The sequence below is a fragment of the Alexandromys fortis genome, unplaced genomic scaffold, assembly GCF_014885135.2.
Source record: "Alexandromys fortis isolate MF-2015 unplaced genomic scaffold, M_Fortis_MF-2015_v1.1 scaffold_59, whole genome shotgun sequence".
Classification (NCBI taxonomy): domain Eukaryota; kingdom Metazoa; phylum Chordata; class Mammalia; order Rodentia; family Cricetidae; genus Alexandromys; species Alexandromys fortis.
Window position 1 is genome coordinate 3,917,174 of NW_026067943.1, and position 17,369 is coordinate 3,934,542.

At 45.0% G+C, this 17,369-nt stretch overlaps 1 protein-coding gene across 1 annotated transcript in view; it reads left to right on the forward strand.

Annotated features, from left to right (window-relative positions):
* Slc6a11 (solute carrier family 6 member 11) overlaps window positions 1-17,369 on the forward strand; it is a 118,424-nt gene that overhangs the window by 6,948 nt on the left and 94,107 nt on the right. Inside the window, exons 4-6 of the mRNA XM_050148484.1 lie at window positions 2,753-2,781; window positions 11,597-11,608; window positions 17,035-17,053. Coding sequence (XP_050004441.1) covers window positions 2,753-2,781; window positions 11,597-11,608; window positions 17,035-17,053 — 60 coding nt within the window. The remainder of the gene's footprint in view (window positions 1-2,752; window positions 2,782-11,596; window positions 11,609-17,034; window positions 17,054-17,369) is intronic.

Below are 17,369 nucleotides of genomic sequence, written 5' to 3' on the forward strand. Positions count from 1 at the left end.
AAAAAAAAAAAAAAAAAAAAAAAAAAAAAAAAAAAAAAGGATGTGAGGTTGAAAGGACCCGGAAGGTTGTGAACACCCCTCATCCCAGAAGCGGGTACAGTTTTGCCAGAGTTCTAAAGTGCTGGGATCCTCACAAGGCTGAGGAATGCAGTTGTGGAAGCTGTGTGCACATCTGGGGAGCATCATCCTGAGGTGCCTTGTGAAGCATGCACTGTAGAAGTGTGTGGTGCACAACCTGCGGGAGGTATACAGTCACGCCAACTTCTGCTGCAGGATTGTCCCCCACCCAGCTATAGATAGTTGGTTTTTCTGTACATGTTAAAGGCTAAACCAAATGCTCCCTGAGGTTTCTCAGTTTGCCGAGACCTGAATTCACGGATGAAGTCTCCCCTACCTTAGGGCTAATTAGTAATAGTAACATATGGGGATGAATGGTGCATTGATCTTATAATTTTATGACTTTATGATAAGATGAGTGATTTTAATTTGTTTTCCAGATACCATTTGTTTCCTACCCTCTAGAAGTCTTGCTGAAATTAGATTCGTAATTCTCCTGTCCATCTTTGCGTTTGTTTTGCTCACATAAGTGCCCGGAATAGAATAGATGCCCCTTAGTTATTGTAAACATTTCCAGGACTGGTTAGTCCAAGCCTTATGTTTTGTTTTTACTTTGTTTCCTTTCTCAGTGGTGGTTCTAAGATGAGTCTATATGCACACAATAATCCTGGCTTCCTTATACACACCTCCTTAATAGTGTTGCATTGTGTGAATGGTTACCTTGTATTTACCCCATCTTCTTGATGGGGTTAGACTGTTGCCCATCGCCACAGTAGTTGACCTAGCTGCATTTTCTTGATGGTTTCTAGTCTGCAAGCCCATCTTAGTCTGTTTTATGTTACCTCTACAAAATACCTGGAATTGGGTGGCTTCTAAAGAATAGAGGTTTGTTATCTTTCCTATACTTGTAGAGTTTGGAAGTTCAGGATGGAGAGACTGGTGCTTGGCAAGAGTTGGCTCCTGCGCCATCCTTTTGTGGAAAGCAGAAGAGCAAGAGAGGAGCAAGGGATGGGGGTTGCTGGGGAGATGGCTCAGTGGTTAAGAACGCCTGGCTGCTTTTCCAGTAGGACCCGGGTTCAATACCCAGCACCCACATGGCAGCTCACAACTGTCTGTAACTCCAGTTCCAGGGGATCCGACACTGCCATACAGACACATACACATGAAATAAAAATAAATATTTTTTTTTAAAAAAAGAGAGGAACAAGAGATACAAATTCAGCTTTTTCTTAGGAATCTCTGTTGGGCCCCTGGTAACATTTCAAACCCATTCCCATAAGCCGTCTTTCACTGCTGTTGCATTGGAGTTTCACTCTCCAACCCATACGGTAAGGGAATGCATCAAAATCATGCATTAGAGTGTCACTGGCGGTCTGTGGACCATGCGTGGCATCCGTTTTTATCAGATAATGTGGAGAATGCTCTTATGTGTATCCTAAATATTAGCTTGTAAGAATTTCTGCTGCTCCACTTTTCCCTCAGTGACGCTTTTTATTTTTTAAAGATTATTTCATTTTGTTTGCGCTTACTTTGCCTGCTTGTATGTGTATCACATAAATGCAGTGCCTGCAGAGGCCAGAAGAGGGTGTCAGATCCTCTGGAACTGGAGTTAAAGATCCCTGTGAGCTGCTATGTGGGTCCTGGGAATCAAACCCAGATCCTCTACAAGAGCAATAAATGCTCTTAATCACGGAGTCATCTCTCCAGCCTCAAGTGAGTACTCTGCTTTCTATGCAGGACTTCGTCTGAGCAAGTGGTTTTTGTTTGCTTCATTTTGTTTTCTCTAGACAGGGTCTTGCTGTGTGACTCTGGTGGCCTGACACTTGCTATGTAGACCACACTGAACTTGAACTTGTAACAATCCTCCTGCCTCTGCTTCTCCAGTCAAGTTTTATTTCTTCTGCGTATTGAGTGTGAAATGGTATTTCACTAATTTAAACTTGCATTTTTCTAATTGCTGATGAGGTGAACATCTTTTCATAATTTTGATGCCTTGCCCATAAACTCCAGACTCCTGTTTTTCTCTGGTTTGTGTTTTCTTTTGGGTAAACATTCTTTTTACTTTTAAATGCATGATTTTCCCTGTTGTAGGATCTTTACACAGCGTGTGGGTTTTCTTATGGTGTACAGAATTTTCCATTTTAATGATATTGTGTGTGCTGGTTTCTCCTTTGTGCCTGGTACAGTTGGCCTCTTATTTAGGATGATTTTCCTCCCCCAAAGTTGTACAAGCAGTTTCTGAATTTTCTCCCAAGAGTTTTAATGTTTCAGTTTCCTCACATTTAGGAACACTATGTATGGTATAAGGTGGAAATGCAGCTTTTGTTTTTATGTGGATACTGGATTTCTTCAGCAGTTACCCATTCCTTACCTCTTCTCAGGGAATTTGCAGTGTCTTCTCAACTAGACATGGTTTTCCCTAAAAGCACTGGTCTGTTTTGATAGTCTTTGCCCATCTACTTGATCTTCTTGTCTCTCTATAGATGTTGCTCTGGTGTTGCTGTTGTGACCCTTGACCTAGTCATGCTCTGTTCATTTTCTTTTTTCTTTTTTTTTCTGTTCATTTTCAAAATGATCTTACTGTTCCAAATGAATTTTAGAATCAACTTATTTAGCCTAAGCAATAAAAATTAAATGAAAACAACCTTGTGGAGATTGGGCTGAAAGTCTGTTTTTCTGTTAGCTTAATTTGAAGAAAATTACCTCTCCTGTATTGAGTTTTCAGTCCATTTTTGAACACGCTTCAACTAGCTCTTCATTTATTTGGGTTTTCTAAATGCCTTTTGATTGCGGCCTTTGTAGCAGTCAGCATCAGAACCAATGGCATCTGCCTAGTCAGTCAGTCTCAAAAAGGAGCCTCTGAAAAGTACGTGCTAGGGAGGAGGCTTCGGTTCTGGGCGGGACAGCAGGGTTTTCTCCAATCATACTGGGCTGGGGTTCCCTGAAAAGGTGTTCATTTGCTTATGTTGCACATAAACCATTGAAGGTCTGTGAAAAAAGTATTTTTTGTGTTTTTTTAGAGAAACCAACCTGAATCAAGACACAACATCTATTTGAGGCCCTGTGTGTTTCCCCCACACCACTCATCCCCTTTGCAACATGTGTGCAATCCTTAGGTGTTGTTGTTGTTTGTGTTTTCCTTGTAGTCTTCGTTTTTAAGGGGATACATGCATGCCACGATGCATGTGGAGAGGCCAGGGGACAACTTTGGGGAACTGGTTCTCTTTTCCTACCATATGGGTCTTAAAGATTGCACTCCTGTCTTCAGGCTTGGTGGCAGGTGCCCACGGAGCCACCTTGTCAGCCCGAGTCACGTGTGTGTGACGCATTTGCCCACTGTCTCTGTTTCTCAGTCAGTGTGGTCATTGCCAGGCTTGGGAAGGCTGTCAGTGAGTACTGAGAATATGAGCAGATGGAGGAGGAAGGCAAGCAGTTGGTAAAGTCTAGAAAACCCTACATGAGAAGGGGCAGGAGCCCGCCCCGCACTGAGCCTCCCATCCCCCAGCACCCATCACTTCCAGCACCACTGCACTAAGTCTTTACTGTGCATCCAACACCAGCCTTTTCCAGCTGCCTGGTCACTCCAGGTGAAGAGCCGTGCGAGACAGCAGTGGATCTGTATTATCTACGCAGTCTTGACTGCTGTACACTGACTACTTCCTCAGGTGTCTGGTCACACTCCAACAATTCATTCTCTCAGAAGAGAGCTCAGAGTACACAGAGATCAGGTGAGGTCTCACATCATCCTGTGAGGATCTGAGAAAAGCCAAGAATTTGAGGAGAGCTGATGGCTGTGTCATTTGAAGGGACCATCTGTATACCTTTGATCAACCCAGCTTCCCAACCATCCTGTATTCACTGGAATCATTTAGACTCATCTCTTCCACAACATACCCTGGACATCATGAACATTCCACCTAGCCAGTGCTGGAGAATGCTTTGCTGGGCTGTGATTATTTCTGGCTTTGAGTTGGTAGTTGATCCTGAGGCTCTGGGAAGAACCTTTTAGTTCTCCACCTGGAAGCCCTTGCTTATTGGTTCAGTTTCCCCAGAACTGTCCCTCTGCCATGCTTCCTGGACTTTTTCTTTTGTAGCCTGTTCACAGTTTCCCCACTTGTGCTTAGGTCCCCAGTGTGTCCCTGTTCTTCACATCAGGGCCGCCATGCTTGGTCAAAGCATCGGCTTGGGCTGCCTGCTGGTTCATTCATTCCACAAATGCCTGCTCCTTGCTGCATGTAAGAAAGACACTGTATCTAAGGGAGGCAGAGATGACAGGTGCCCATCTCTAATACACTAGTGAAACAAACCCACAGATGATCATCAAATCCAACTGCTGAGGGCACCCAGCTCAACCCACATCAAACCCATTTTAAAATTTACTTTTCCTTTTCAGAATGTATTTGAAATGATTCAGCCAACAAGACAAGCCAGACCCTGCATCTGTCCTGGTTCTGACTCTGGCAGGGGCTTGTAGGGTGGGACAGCTTGTCTTTCTAATGTCACATTTCAAAATCGGGCCATGGTGGTTTCCCTTAGTAACCATTATGCATCAAGTCCGTGTGCTTAGCTAAATATGTCTGCATTTCTAAATCTTGAGCCTGCGTCCTCTGGTGGGATTGAGCTTTACAACGTTAGATGGACCGTGTGTTCACTTCTATTTCTCAGTTCCCTCATTCTGCCCAGCCCCTGGGTTTTAGGAGCAACCTCAGATTCACCTTGGGTACAATTACAGTCACTGCGCAGGAGCCCATGTGAGGAGCATGTCCTAGTGCATGCTCTGCGTTGAGCTGGAGTTAGGCTCTGAGGGTTTGCAGCTGTTTCTTTATCAGGACCCAGCCTTGTCTTTCTGAATTATCTTTTACTGCTGGTGTGTTTCCTTTGTATTTTGCAAAACCCCACAGATATCTTAATTCTTCATCTTTGGGTAGAAATCAAGGCTCAGAGGAACAAAACCTGTTCTTACTGTGAGAACAGGCATCTCGCTTGCTGCCTCATTGCCCCTCCCTCTGTATTCTCCTCCTTTTTCTCTTCCTCCTCCCTCCCCCTACTGGCTTCCCTCCCCTCCCTCTATTTTCTTTCCTCCTCCTTTCTTCTTCCTCTTCTCCCCCAACTCACTGGCCTCCTTCCATTATCTTTCTCTTCTCTGCTCCTCCTGTTGCTAGCTTATGTCCCGGCCCAGCCATATGTGCCCTGGCTTGTTCCAGGGTCACTCGCTCGCCTGGCTTTTGCCCTCCCTTGGTCTGAGTCTGGCTCTGTGTTTTCACTGAGTCTTGATTCAGATGTCAGCTCCCTTCTGAGTGGCACAGTGGAATGAGATGCCAGTTCCCCAAGCTTTCTCTCTGCATAGCTCTTTTCTGACCGTCTGTATCTGTGCACTGGCTCATTCTCCTCTGCTTTCAGTGTAGATAGAGCTGCATGCTAGTGCAGCCTGTGTCCTTTGTTCACTGTGGTTTGCCTGCACATCTGAGGTGCTTAGAAAACACAGTCAAAATCAATGGACGCCATAGGGAGTGGACGGATGTGTGCATGTTACCTAGACCCTCCCATTCCAGCTGCAAGTTTGGAAGTAGGGAACTCCTCCTGGTAATATTGCAGGCAGTGACCCCTCCCCTACACTGAGCCCTGTGGTCAGGTCTGCTGCACTGATGGCATATTTACCAGTGGCTCTTTTGCCTGTGAAATGGGGACTTGAGCTAGTCAGCCTTCCTTGGTGTGTATGTCAAAACACCCCCAGATAAAGAGCCTCAAGGAAGGGGAGGGTCTATTTCTGCTCATGGCTTCCCAAGTTTCAGTCTCTGTTCACTTGGTCCTGTTTGGGTCCATGGTGGCAGAGTGCATTGTGGGTGGAGCAAATGATGGGGGAGGCGGCTCACCTCATGGCAACTGGGAAGTGGACAGAGACTGGAAGGGGACTAGGTCATAGGCACACCCCCTGTGTTCTAACCTCCTTGTCCTCTTAGGCTCACCCTCCCAAGAGTCCCATGACCCTCAGTGCCATTACTGAGTGTTAAGCCTTTACAGGGGCATTTAAGATCTAAGCCATCATGGAGATTGTCCATTTCCCTAGGACAGAACCGAACTCTGTGGTACCATCTGACCCTGTTCCACAACCACCCAGCACCTTGCCTATGGCTGCAGTATAGATCTCGGTGGGTAGGTGCTGTGGCCCGCCTGGTGTCACTGCTTCCTCTTCCCATGAAGGGCGTGCCACTGCACGACTTGTGTGGCCTCTGGAAGCCTGTGTGCTCCTCTGAACACAGCTGAATGTGTCACGTTAGCGTCGAATGAGGCAATGTTTACAGAGCACCTAGCAGGTGGCACACGCTCAATACACAACTTAAACGTTTTCCAAACTTCTCCTGGGTGTGCTCACCACACCTGTACCCAGAGACACTAGAAGCATCCAATCTAGAGGAGGAAGCCAGGAAGTGTGTGTGTGTGGGGGGGTGAAGTTTCTGATGTACCTGACAATGGAGCTGTGGGATCCTGGCCCAGAGCCGAGAACAGGGAGCCTGCCTATTTGTTTGTGGGGCAGCCTTCCTAAAGGTGCTGGCGCTGACCTGAGCTGGGCTTTGAAGGACGATGAGAAGTCCACGTGGTTGTCTGTAGTGCTAGTAACACAGGCTGGAGCATAGTCACTGAGGCCACATGTAGAGGCTTGTGGACTTGCTGTAATGCCACAGTACGTGTGAGGAAAGGCTGAGAGTGGAGCAATGGTGCATCCGTTCATTTATAGTAGTTACCACCTGCCCGTGATCATCTGATCAAAAATATTACATGGGAAATTCCAGAAATAAATTAATTCATGTTCACGTGTTTTCAGTTTTATACTGTTCTGAGTAGTAAGATGAAATCTTTTTGTGAGTGAGAATAATTTTTTATAAATTTTTAAAACTTGTTTTACATACTGACCACATAGTTTCCTGTCCCTCCTCCTGTTCCCGCCTCCCAAATACCCCGCCCCCCATCCACTTCTCTGTCTCCATTTAGAAAGGAGCAGGCCTCCCATGGGCATGAACAAAGCATGCCTCACCAGGTTGTGACAGGACCGAGCTCCACCCCTGCATCAAGGCTGGGCAAGGTAACCCACCATGGGGAACAGGTTTCCAGAGGTCAGCCTAAGTGCCAAGGACAGGTCCTGATCCCACTGCTGAGAGCCCACCAAACAGACCAACTGTCACATATATGCAGAAGGCCTAGGTCAGTCCCATGCAGGCTCCCTGGCTGTCAGTCTAGAGTGTGAGCTCCCATGAGCTTAGGTCAGCTGTCTCTGTGGGTTCTTCATGGTCTTGACCCCCCTTGATCTTGATCATACAATCCCTCCTCCCTCACTTTAACAGGACTCCCAGAGCTCAGCCCAGTGTTTGAGTGTGGATTTCTGCATCTGCTTCCATCAGTTACTGGATAAAGGCTCTCTGATGACAATTAGGATAGTCACCAATCTGTTTAGAGGAGATGGCCAGTTGAGGCACCCTCTCCACTATTGCTCAGAGTCTGTGGTCATTCTTGTGGATTCCTGGGAGTTTCTCTGGCACCAGCTCTCTCTCTAACCCCAAAATGCCGCCCCCCTATCAAGGTAGTAAGATGAAATCTTGTACTGCTTCGTTTGACTGAGATGTCATTTTATCCTGGGGTGGAGGGGGAGAGAGAGAGAGAGAGAGAGAGAGAGAGAGAGAGAGAGAGAGAAGGGCAAGATCGCACAGGTGCAAGGCCAGTCCATCACTCATGGCATCTTGGTTGGATGCTATGGAGATGACGCTGCTTCTGTTTAGGTGACCTTTATTTTATTTCAAAATAGCCCAAGCGTGCCAGAGAGATGGTGGAGTTTTAAGATATGCCAAAGAGAAGCCAGAAAATGCTTTATTTTACATAAAGAGTAAATCAAACCCCTCACCCCGTGTGTGTGTGTGTGTGTGTGTGTGTGTGTGTGTGTGTGTTAGGGGACAGTTTCTCTCTTTAGCCTAGGCTGGCATCAAATTTCTCATTTATTGGAATTTGTTGAATTCCAGGTTGACTTGGAATTCGCAATCCTCCTGCTTCAGCCTCCCCCCCCCCAAAAAAAAAACAAAAAAAAAACAAACAAAATATACACTCAGGTGGCCAAGACCTTTGCAGTGTCTCCCTGTGCCTGCTTTATAAATTGAGTTTATTGTGCATGTAGATGTATAGGAAAAGCATGGTGTATATAAAGGTTTCAGGCAGCTACTGGGGATTTTGAAGCACCTGGTCTGTGGATCAGGAGAGCTGCTATGCATGTCTTCAGAGAAAGTTTGCTCTACACCAGGTCTAGGTGGAGGGCCTGGGACACAACATGAACAAAGCCAGAGGAGAAAGTGTCCTAGTAAATCAAGGAAAACACTGGCAGGCTAGAGGAATTAAGAGTGTCTGGGTCACAGTGGGGCCCCTCTGAGTGGATGGCATTTAGGTATGGATCTGAAAGAAATGGGGTGACAACTTTATATGTCAGGGGCAAGATCTGAGGCCAGAGGAGTAGCAGGGGCTGTGGCCTCAATATGGAGGACGTGTGTTGTGTTCTGAGACTGACCCAGAGACCTCAAATGCAAGCTGGACCTTCCCGGATAGACACCTGAGAGAGGCCCTGCCTCAGCCTGTCTTCTATTGCTATAATAAAGACCATGGCTAAAAACTACCTGGGGAGGAAAGGGCTTGCTTAGACCTTGTGTCCTGATCACAGCCTATCACTGAGGGAATTCGGGGCAGGGACTCTAGCAGAAAGACCAGACCATGGAGGAGTGTGGCTTACTGGCCTGTTCTCATGGCTTGCTCAGTCTGCTTTTCCATACAACCCAGGGCCACGTGCCCACCCATAGTGATCTGGGCCCCCTTACAACAATCATTAATCAAGGAAACACCCCTCCAGACTTGCCTACAGGCCAATTTCTCAATTGAGGTTTTCTCTTCTCCAATGACTCTAGCTTGTGTCCGGTTGACAAAATACCTCCCCATTACAGTTCCTAAGTTTGTCTGGACCTAGTGCCTTTATGAATGATTGGGAATGATTCCGTAGATTGCCCTGAAAGAGCCTGCTTTGTAGCTCTGGAAACAAGATAGAGCTCTGTCCTGCATCCTTGGGGTGTGGGGTGTGGCCTGGGTACAGGAAACTGGGTACAGGCAGAAGGAAGCTGAACTGTTGGGAAAGCAGCAGTAGAAGCTGGAATGCTGCTCAGCTGTGCCGCTCGCCGATGCAAATGACAGACAGACCTGTACCCAGACAAAGGCCCCACTAGGGCCCTCCACGTTGTAAGATGTCTTCTCACCTCATCCTTTACATTCTGGGTGGGTCCTTCCCAATAAAGACTCATGGGAGCTTACAAATTGGCCAGGAATCAAGGTTTGTTTCTTTTGTTTGTTTGACAGCAACAGAAGCCGCTTCTTACAGGTATCAGTTTTGGGGCTGTGCTTATGCTTTGTCCCCTTTCTGAAAGCCTTCTCTGGGGTGTGTCCATACTAGCTACACATAGCCCAAGCATGCCCCTGGAAGCACCGTTTGTGATGGTAAAAAAACAAAGCAAAGAGACAACAAAACCACTTGTGAAATGTCCCACGAGTGAAAGTATGCAGCAACTATAAAAAATGGGTTGGCACAGAGAGGAGCTACTCTTGGGGTGTGGGAGGGTGAGGTATGGGGAGAGGCATATACAGGCTGAGGTGCTGTCATCTTAAATGGCCCCCTTTCTTGGCTTCTGGAGTCTCTGCATAGCCATATTGGTTAGTAACGGGACCAGAGTCTAGATATGAAATTATTTATTATGAAGATGTACTTAGTACACAACCTAAAGGTAATTTGATGTTCTTTTGGGTGCTGGCCTTTCAATCACAACTTGTCACGTGAGGTCTACTGGGGAATGCTGGTGCTCAGAAAGTTTCATATGGGCCTGGGAAGATAGCTCAGTGCATAAAATGCCAAGGGCCTTAGCTTCAAGGTGCATAAAATTGGGTGAGCATGGTAGCCCACCTGTAGTCTTAACACTTGGGAAGTTAAGACCCTGGGGAAGCAGGGTAGCTACATTCAATTGATCATTTCTGGGTTCAGCCAGAGACACTGCCAGTAAATAAAATGGAGAATGATCACCAGACTTATGGCTTCCACATACATGCAAACACATGTTCATGAGTACCTGCACGCACACACACACACACACACACACATGCAAACACATGTTCATGAGTACCTGCACGCACACACACACACACACGCATGCATGCACATGCATGAATATGCATGAGGAGCAAGAGAGAGTTTATGATATAAGAGCATTTAGTATTTTAAATTAGTTTTCAAAGTAGGGGTTGCTCCACCTGTATTTATTTTCCCCATAGACATATCTGGGAAGGTACACAAGATGCCATTTCCCCGTAGACCTCCCAGAAGTAGAATGTGGAGAAATGGAGTAGATAGTAACAGTTTTCCTTCCCTGCTCTGTGTTCTCCCCTAGTGTTTGAATGTTCAAGGACAACAAGCAGCATGGTTATCTCATAATAAAAGCAGGACTCATGGTACTGGTGACTAAGCTGTCAGTCATGATCCTCTTTGCTTGAGTGGCAGCCCCACTTAGAGCTCTGGCCCCATCATGCTAATACTGACTTATTATCTTATTCTTGTTAATATTAACTCATTTAAGTCACACTCAGCCCCAAGAGGTGGGCAGAGGACAAATCTCTATCTTCCCATTGCCCCAACTTATGGTCCTGAACCCCAAAGCCGGTCCATCATTGACTCTCACCCAAGAGGACCTTGTCTCTGCTGCTATAGGCCATGTGTGTGCAGAAGACTCACCTGTTTCAGGTAGATCTCTGCTTGTCATTGTCCCCTCCGTGAGGCACTGGGGACCCTTGGATACAGCTGAGGAGAACAGAGAAGGGGTCAAGACATTTGCCAACCCAAACCAAAGTCACTCTCTGTTGTTCCAGCAGGGTTGCAAGCCTTTTTATTCTAACAACTGAATATTTAACTGGTTGCAACAATAGCAAATGGAGTTTTTAGTGACTAAAATATAGTAGGTCTGCATTTCTATAGTAGATTGTAAATCACATATTGTTTCTCAGCCCCTAAGAGATCACACCACTAACAATTCACTCTTCCTGCCCCTGGGTTCCTGTGCTGCTGAAGCTGTTCTGGATTTCTCACACCCAGCAGAACCTCCCTGCTGGCCCCCACAAATTTCCTTGTGGAGCCAGCCCTCCATTCTACTGCCAGTGGCATTTGAGGGCCAGAGAAGGCCCAAGGGAGACCTCTGCTTGCTCTTGTATACAATATGAAGCTAAGTCTAAGCCATCTGCCCTAAACCATCTCCACCAGGATTGTCTCCTGACCCAAAGCTCTGTCTCAGGAAGGGCCAATTTGTATTCTGACACGGTCTGAGCCCCACACTGAGAGACTCATTGAAGGTCAAACATTGCTTGTACAGACAGTTGTGAAAAACTGTTTAATGCCATGGTGTGATATGGGGATCCAGAGAATCACTGTGCTGCGGCCTTAGGCTTGCTACTTATAGCTGCTGTCCCAACCTTTGTGTAGAAACTTACCTTAGTAAGCTGTATAGTTGGGGCCTATTCTTGTATATTTGTGACTATTCAGGCAAAAAATACTCCTATCTTAAATTAGCCAAGAAGGCACTGGCAATTTTAACTGACACCTTTACCCTATATAATGAGAAGGAGCCAGTTGCTTTTCCTGTGGGTGTAGACTGGTCTTTGGTTTCTCAGCTGCCCAGACCCGAATAATAACACAGAAATTATATTAATTACAACATTCTTTGCCCATTAGCTTAGGCATATTTCTAGTTACCTCTTACAACTTAAATTAACCCATTTCTTTTAATCTGTGTATCGCCACAATGCTGTGGCTTACCAAGTAAAGTTCCAGGCATCTGTCTCCTTCAGCAGCTACATGGTGTCTCCTGACTCTGCCTACTTTCTCTCTATATCTCTGTTCAGATTTCCTGCCTAGATTTACTCCATTGGTCAGCAACATGTTCTTTAGGGCTGGAGAGATGGCTCAGAGGTTAAGAGCATTGCCTGCTCTTCCAAAGGTCCTGAGTTCAATTCTCAGCAACCCACATGGTGGCTCACAACCATCTGTAATGAGGTCTAGTGCCCTCTTTTGGCCTGCAGGCATACACACAGAATATTGTATACATAATAAATAAATAAATATTTTTTAAAAACAAACAAAAAAACATGTTCTTTATTAACCAATGCTAATAAAATTCATAGCATACAGAGGGGAATTCCCACATCATCTCCCTTTTACTGTCTAAATAAAAAGGAAGGATTTAACATTAATGTAGTAAAATTATATATAACAAAACAGGTATTGAGCAAGAATTACAGTTACAATATCTATTTTATTTTTTATCATAACTAAGGAAAACTATATCTGCCTTCAACTCTTCAAAGACACCAGAAGAATATATTAAGTAAACAGGAAGTGCATTGTAAGCAAATTCCAAAACTTCAGAATTGACAGAGACATCTTGCTGCCTGGAAAGCTACCCAAAGTTCTTCTGTAACATTGGGGCATCCATCTTCAGCCTTCAGGCCCATAATATCCAGTAGACTTTCCCATAAAGCAGGAAATTTGAAGGTCTGTTTTGCCTTATAATGACAAAGTTCATCAGATGCTTTCTTCTGTGTCCTTCAAAATGTCTGGCAGGTTTTTTTATGAAGCAGGAACCCCAAAGTATCATCTCACCTTCTTTTGAAATGTTCAGCAGTCACTTTTCTGGGGGTCTTTCATGTCCATTTTAAACAGCATACCATCAAGCAGTCCATGCAAGAGCAGTTTCTTACCCAAAAAGTAAGAAACTAGCAAACTCCTTAAGAAGCCTCTTTGATGTCGATCATCCTCTTGAAGTAATTGGTGCTGCCAGAAACAGACATGTCTCATTGTTAAGAAAAATTTATATTCTTCAAACATTTAAATACCATATCTGTAAGTCTTTGAAAGGTTTGAAGAATACCTATCCATCTGAAATTTATCTCTGTACATCTATAAACCCTGACATGACTACAAGCTTGACTATTATAGATGGCTATTAACCTGTATTTCTTAATTATACATTATATTTTTAAATGAGCTGCATAAACACAATACCTTAATCAAGAGCAGAAATAAACCTATAACAAAATTGACCTTAAATTTGTATCAATAAACCAAGATCCATACCAATACAAAGTATTCATCTCTATATTATATCCCCCATTAAATGTAAACAAACATTTATAAACAATCATTTAGGGAATTTGGGTGTTTTTCTCTAGACAACATTCTGTTGATTGGAGGCACTGTTAATCAGGTCTTTCATGGGGTATACTGTGTGGTAGATTCATCTCAGCCAGCAGTCCTGAAGTTGTCATGGATGCTGGATCATCTGGGCCATTGCTTCAGGGGGTCTCGTTTGATCAAACCATATTAGCCAGTAAGGAATCCAAAGCTTTCTTTTCTTTATGGAAACAAAAGCAGAACCTCTTTTGCAAAGCAACATATCCTTAGACCCAAATTTTGAAGTCAAGATACCTTTAATATATATATGATATATATAAGATATAATAAGATATATATACATATATATATCAGCCCATACAATTATATGTCTTTCTGTACTTAGCTTATTCACAGTTAAAAAATTTTTTTAAAAAACATAATAATAAACATAATTCAGACTCTCTGTGTATTTTCTATCTTTACGTGTCTTATTTTTCTTTACTCCTTTAATCTATGACTGTCCAAACTGTCTCTTTAAAGACTTTCTTTTATTTTTTAAAACTATTTATTTCTTTTTATAACTGTCTATATTCTTTTTCTTCTCTCTCTCAAGCCTACATATATATTTTTTAAGCACACTGTGACTAGTTCAGAGGTTTATTTCGGTCTGAATCTGTTTTTATTGCATATCTGTAATTATTTTCTGACCTGGAGTGCTTTTAAAATGGTAATCAGTTTGGTTTCAGTGGCACTGGATGCTGGCTCCACCTCTCTCAGTCTTCCAATATGGCAGTGGTACCTTTCCTGCCAGCTCTGGGACCCTCACTTGTAGAAGGAGCTGCGGGCTGCGTTCCTACTGCCTGGCTTCTGGCCACCTGGCTAGTTTATGCCCCAAAATAACAACACACAAATTGTATTCTTTTAAACACTGCCTGGCCCATTAGCTCTAGCCTCTTCTTGGCTAACTCTCACATCTTGATTAGCCCATTTCTATTAATGCATGTAGCACCATGAGGTGGTGGCTTACCGGGAAAGATTCTAGCCTACGTCCGTCTTGGGTTGGAGAAGCATAGTGACTGCCTCACTTCCCTTCTTCCCAGCATTCTGTTCTGTCTACTCTGCCCACATAATTTTCTGCCCTATCAAAAGGCCAAGGCAGTCTCTTTATTAACCAATAAAGTAACACATAGACAGATGACCCTCCTCCATCACTTACTCACCATCTCAACTCTGGTAAGCAGTTGGCCCATGGCTGCCACCAAGTAACTTGCAGCATGCTACCCACAAACCCCATTCAAGTGTTCCACCTGATGAAAGAGCCAGAGCTGTTTGTGCAACTAGCATGGACCAGGAAGCCCTTTTAAAGGAGCAGCACAGTTTTTGCTGCTACTGCTGAGTCAGGAAGCCTTCTCTTAAAGGAATTATGCATCTCTGCTTGTTTCTAGCAAACAGCCCAATGGAGAAAATGCTGCTACCATGAAACTGTGCTTAACCCCCCTCTCTCTCTGTGTTTTTAAATATGTATTTATTTATTTGTTTATTATATATACAATATTCTGTCTGTGTGTATGTCTGCATACCAGAAGAGGGCACCAGAGCTCATTACAGATGGTTGTGAACCACCATGTGGTTGCTGGGAATTGAGCTCAGAACCTTTGGAAGAGCAGGCAATGCTCTTAACCACTAAGCCGTCTCTCCAGCCCGTGTGTGTGTGTGTGTGTGTGTGTGTGTTTTATGTGGATATAGTTGGCTCACGTTGGCATGCCATTATATAGGCAGAGACTGCTCATTCATTTCCAGCCACCCAGATCCGAATAACACAGAAACCATACTAATTACAACACTATTTGGCCAATAGCTTAGGCATATTTCCAGCTAACTTTTATATATTAAATTAACCCATTTCAATTAATCTGTGAATCACCACAAGGCTATGGCCTACCAGTCAGTTTCTGACTGGTGGCTGGTGTCTTTCCCCTTCAGCAGCTACATGGCATCTCCTGACTCCACCTACTTTCTCTCTTCTCTCTCTCTCTCTGTCCATTTTTCCCACCTGGCTTTACTCTACTCAGCCATCAGTCCAAACAGGTTCTTTATTAACCAATGGTAATAAAACATATCTGTAGCATACAGAGGGCAATCCCATGTTGGTTCCCTTTTATATACTGACACCTATAGTAGGGAAAGAGGGGTTACTTTTAGATAGCCCCAACTGTGTACCCTACTACTACCATGGAGCTATCTAACCTTGTTCCTTCCTTCCACCACCTGATCAGAGAATTATTCGCATGTCTCGGGAAATAGAGAGGTCAGAGGTTAAGGAGCTTGTCTGCAGCACCTCTAAGTTAGGTCAGAGCCTCTGATCACCACTTGTGTCCTCCTGCAATTGCTCACTCTTCTCTGCTGCACCTGAAGCATTGTCAGCTTCCCACCGTATCTCAGCACGGTGTCTGACCAGCGTGTGCTTCCTGCAGTTTGACAGCAACCCTATGCCATTAAGTAGGACATGTTCCTGATAGGAAAGGGAGAGAGGGAGGCAGGAGGAAACTCACAAAAGGCTCCAGCATCTGTACTGAGCAAACACACCTGGTGTTTGTGATTTGTCTTTCTTAGATTCTAAGGGGCTCCTGTAGGAAGCGACTTGTAAAGGTACCTCAGTGTCCAACTGGGCCAGAAGTAGAGTGTGAGAATAGTCCTAAATGTTACCCATTGGGAAGATGGGAGCTGGTGAACTGATGCCACCTCTGCTGTGCCCTTTGTGGCCCTCTCACTGGTGGCACGAAGCAACAGGGAATAAATGACTTTAGTGCAGGGTCAGAAGCAGAGTGGCTTAGATGTCTATTCCATCATGACTTCAGATTTTTTTTAACGGTTATAAAAGCATATTACACTGTCAAGATTTGCATGCACACGCACACACACACACACACACACACACACATACACACACCTACCTCTGTTCCCTTGTGCTCTACGGTCCTCCCACTGCGTGGGCAAATGAATGACATCCAGAATAGGGAGGGGTCCCCAGAGCTTGAGCCACCCAAGGCTCCTTCATAGACCTTGAGGAAGTAGTTCAGACCCTCAGGTTCTTCCTCCATAGCATGGTGTCTGTGGAGACACCCCTGGTTTCATGACTGTTTTGTTTACCATGCTCAGCTTTACAGGGTGTTGAAATAGTGAACATTCATAAACTGTGCTTTGACTTGGGGCCTGAGGTTTGTTCCCAGCTTAGAGATGTGTGTCCTATCCTGTCTCTACATGGAACAGGACAGGGGCTACAGCTTGAAGTCAGCCTGCAGTCTCGGGGGTAAGTGAACAGTACTCACAGTGTGCTGTGTCACACACAGCTCCAGGATGCTCGGTAACTGTGCCTAGCCCTCCTTTCTCTCTGGGTGTCCCCAGCTGTCAGTAGGTTTATCAGATGCAGCCCATTGTCCATGGAACAGTGTTTGTATTCAGTGAGGTATGGAAGCTGACATGGTGGTTCCTCTTGGTTCATCTGTTCCTGTCGCTCCCAGTAGCCTTTCCACCCTCACTTTCTACTTAACTGTCAAAGGAGTGAAGGAACAGGGCAGAGGTGGCCTCTGGCAGACCACTCCTCATTGCCATTGACTGTGTGTCTCTTGACTACTGTCTGGCCATCACAACTGTGGCTCTCCGCCAGCCTCCATGTAAAACCTGCTCTGTGAGTGAGGCGAGCACAGGAGGCTGAGTATCCCTGAGCTTATGGTTGCTCACTAGTACAGAGCAATTATGGGCATAACTGTGGCTCGGACAACGCCTCGAGCTCCCCTAGTCCTTCTGAAAAGGGTGGGAGAAGGATCCTGGTTCCAGACAAACAACCTTGAGGTCCCATGCATGAGAACAGATTTCATCATTAAGGCTATAGTGAGACCCCAGAATCTATACAGTCCTCTGCTTCTCCATCTTCCCTGGGTGTCCTTGTCTTGGGCCTTTAGAACTCTCTCCACTCCTCCCAAGGAAGGGCAGGCTTTGGGGGCCTGTCTCTGTGTCCTTACTGTCTCGAATGTGCCCACTACTAAACTAACTAGCCTCATCTCACAAGTATTCAAACACATGA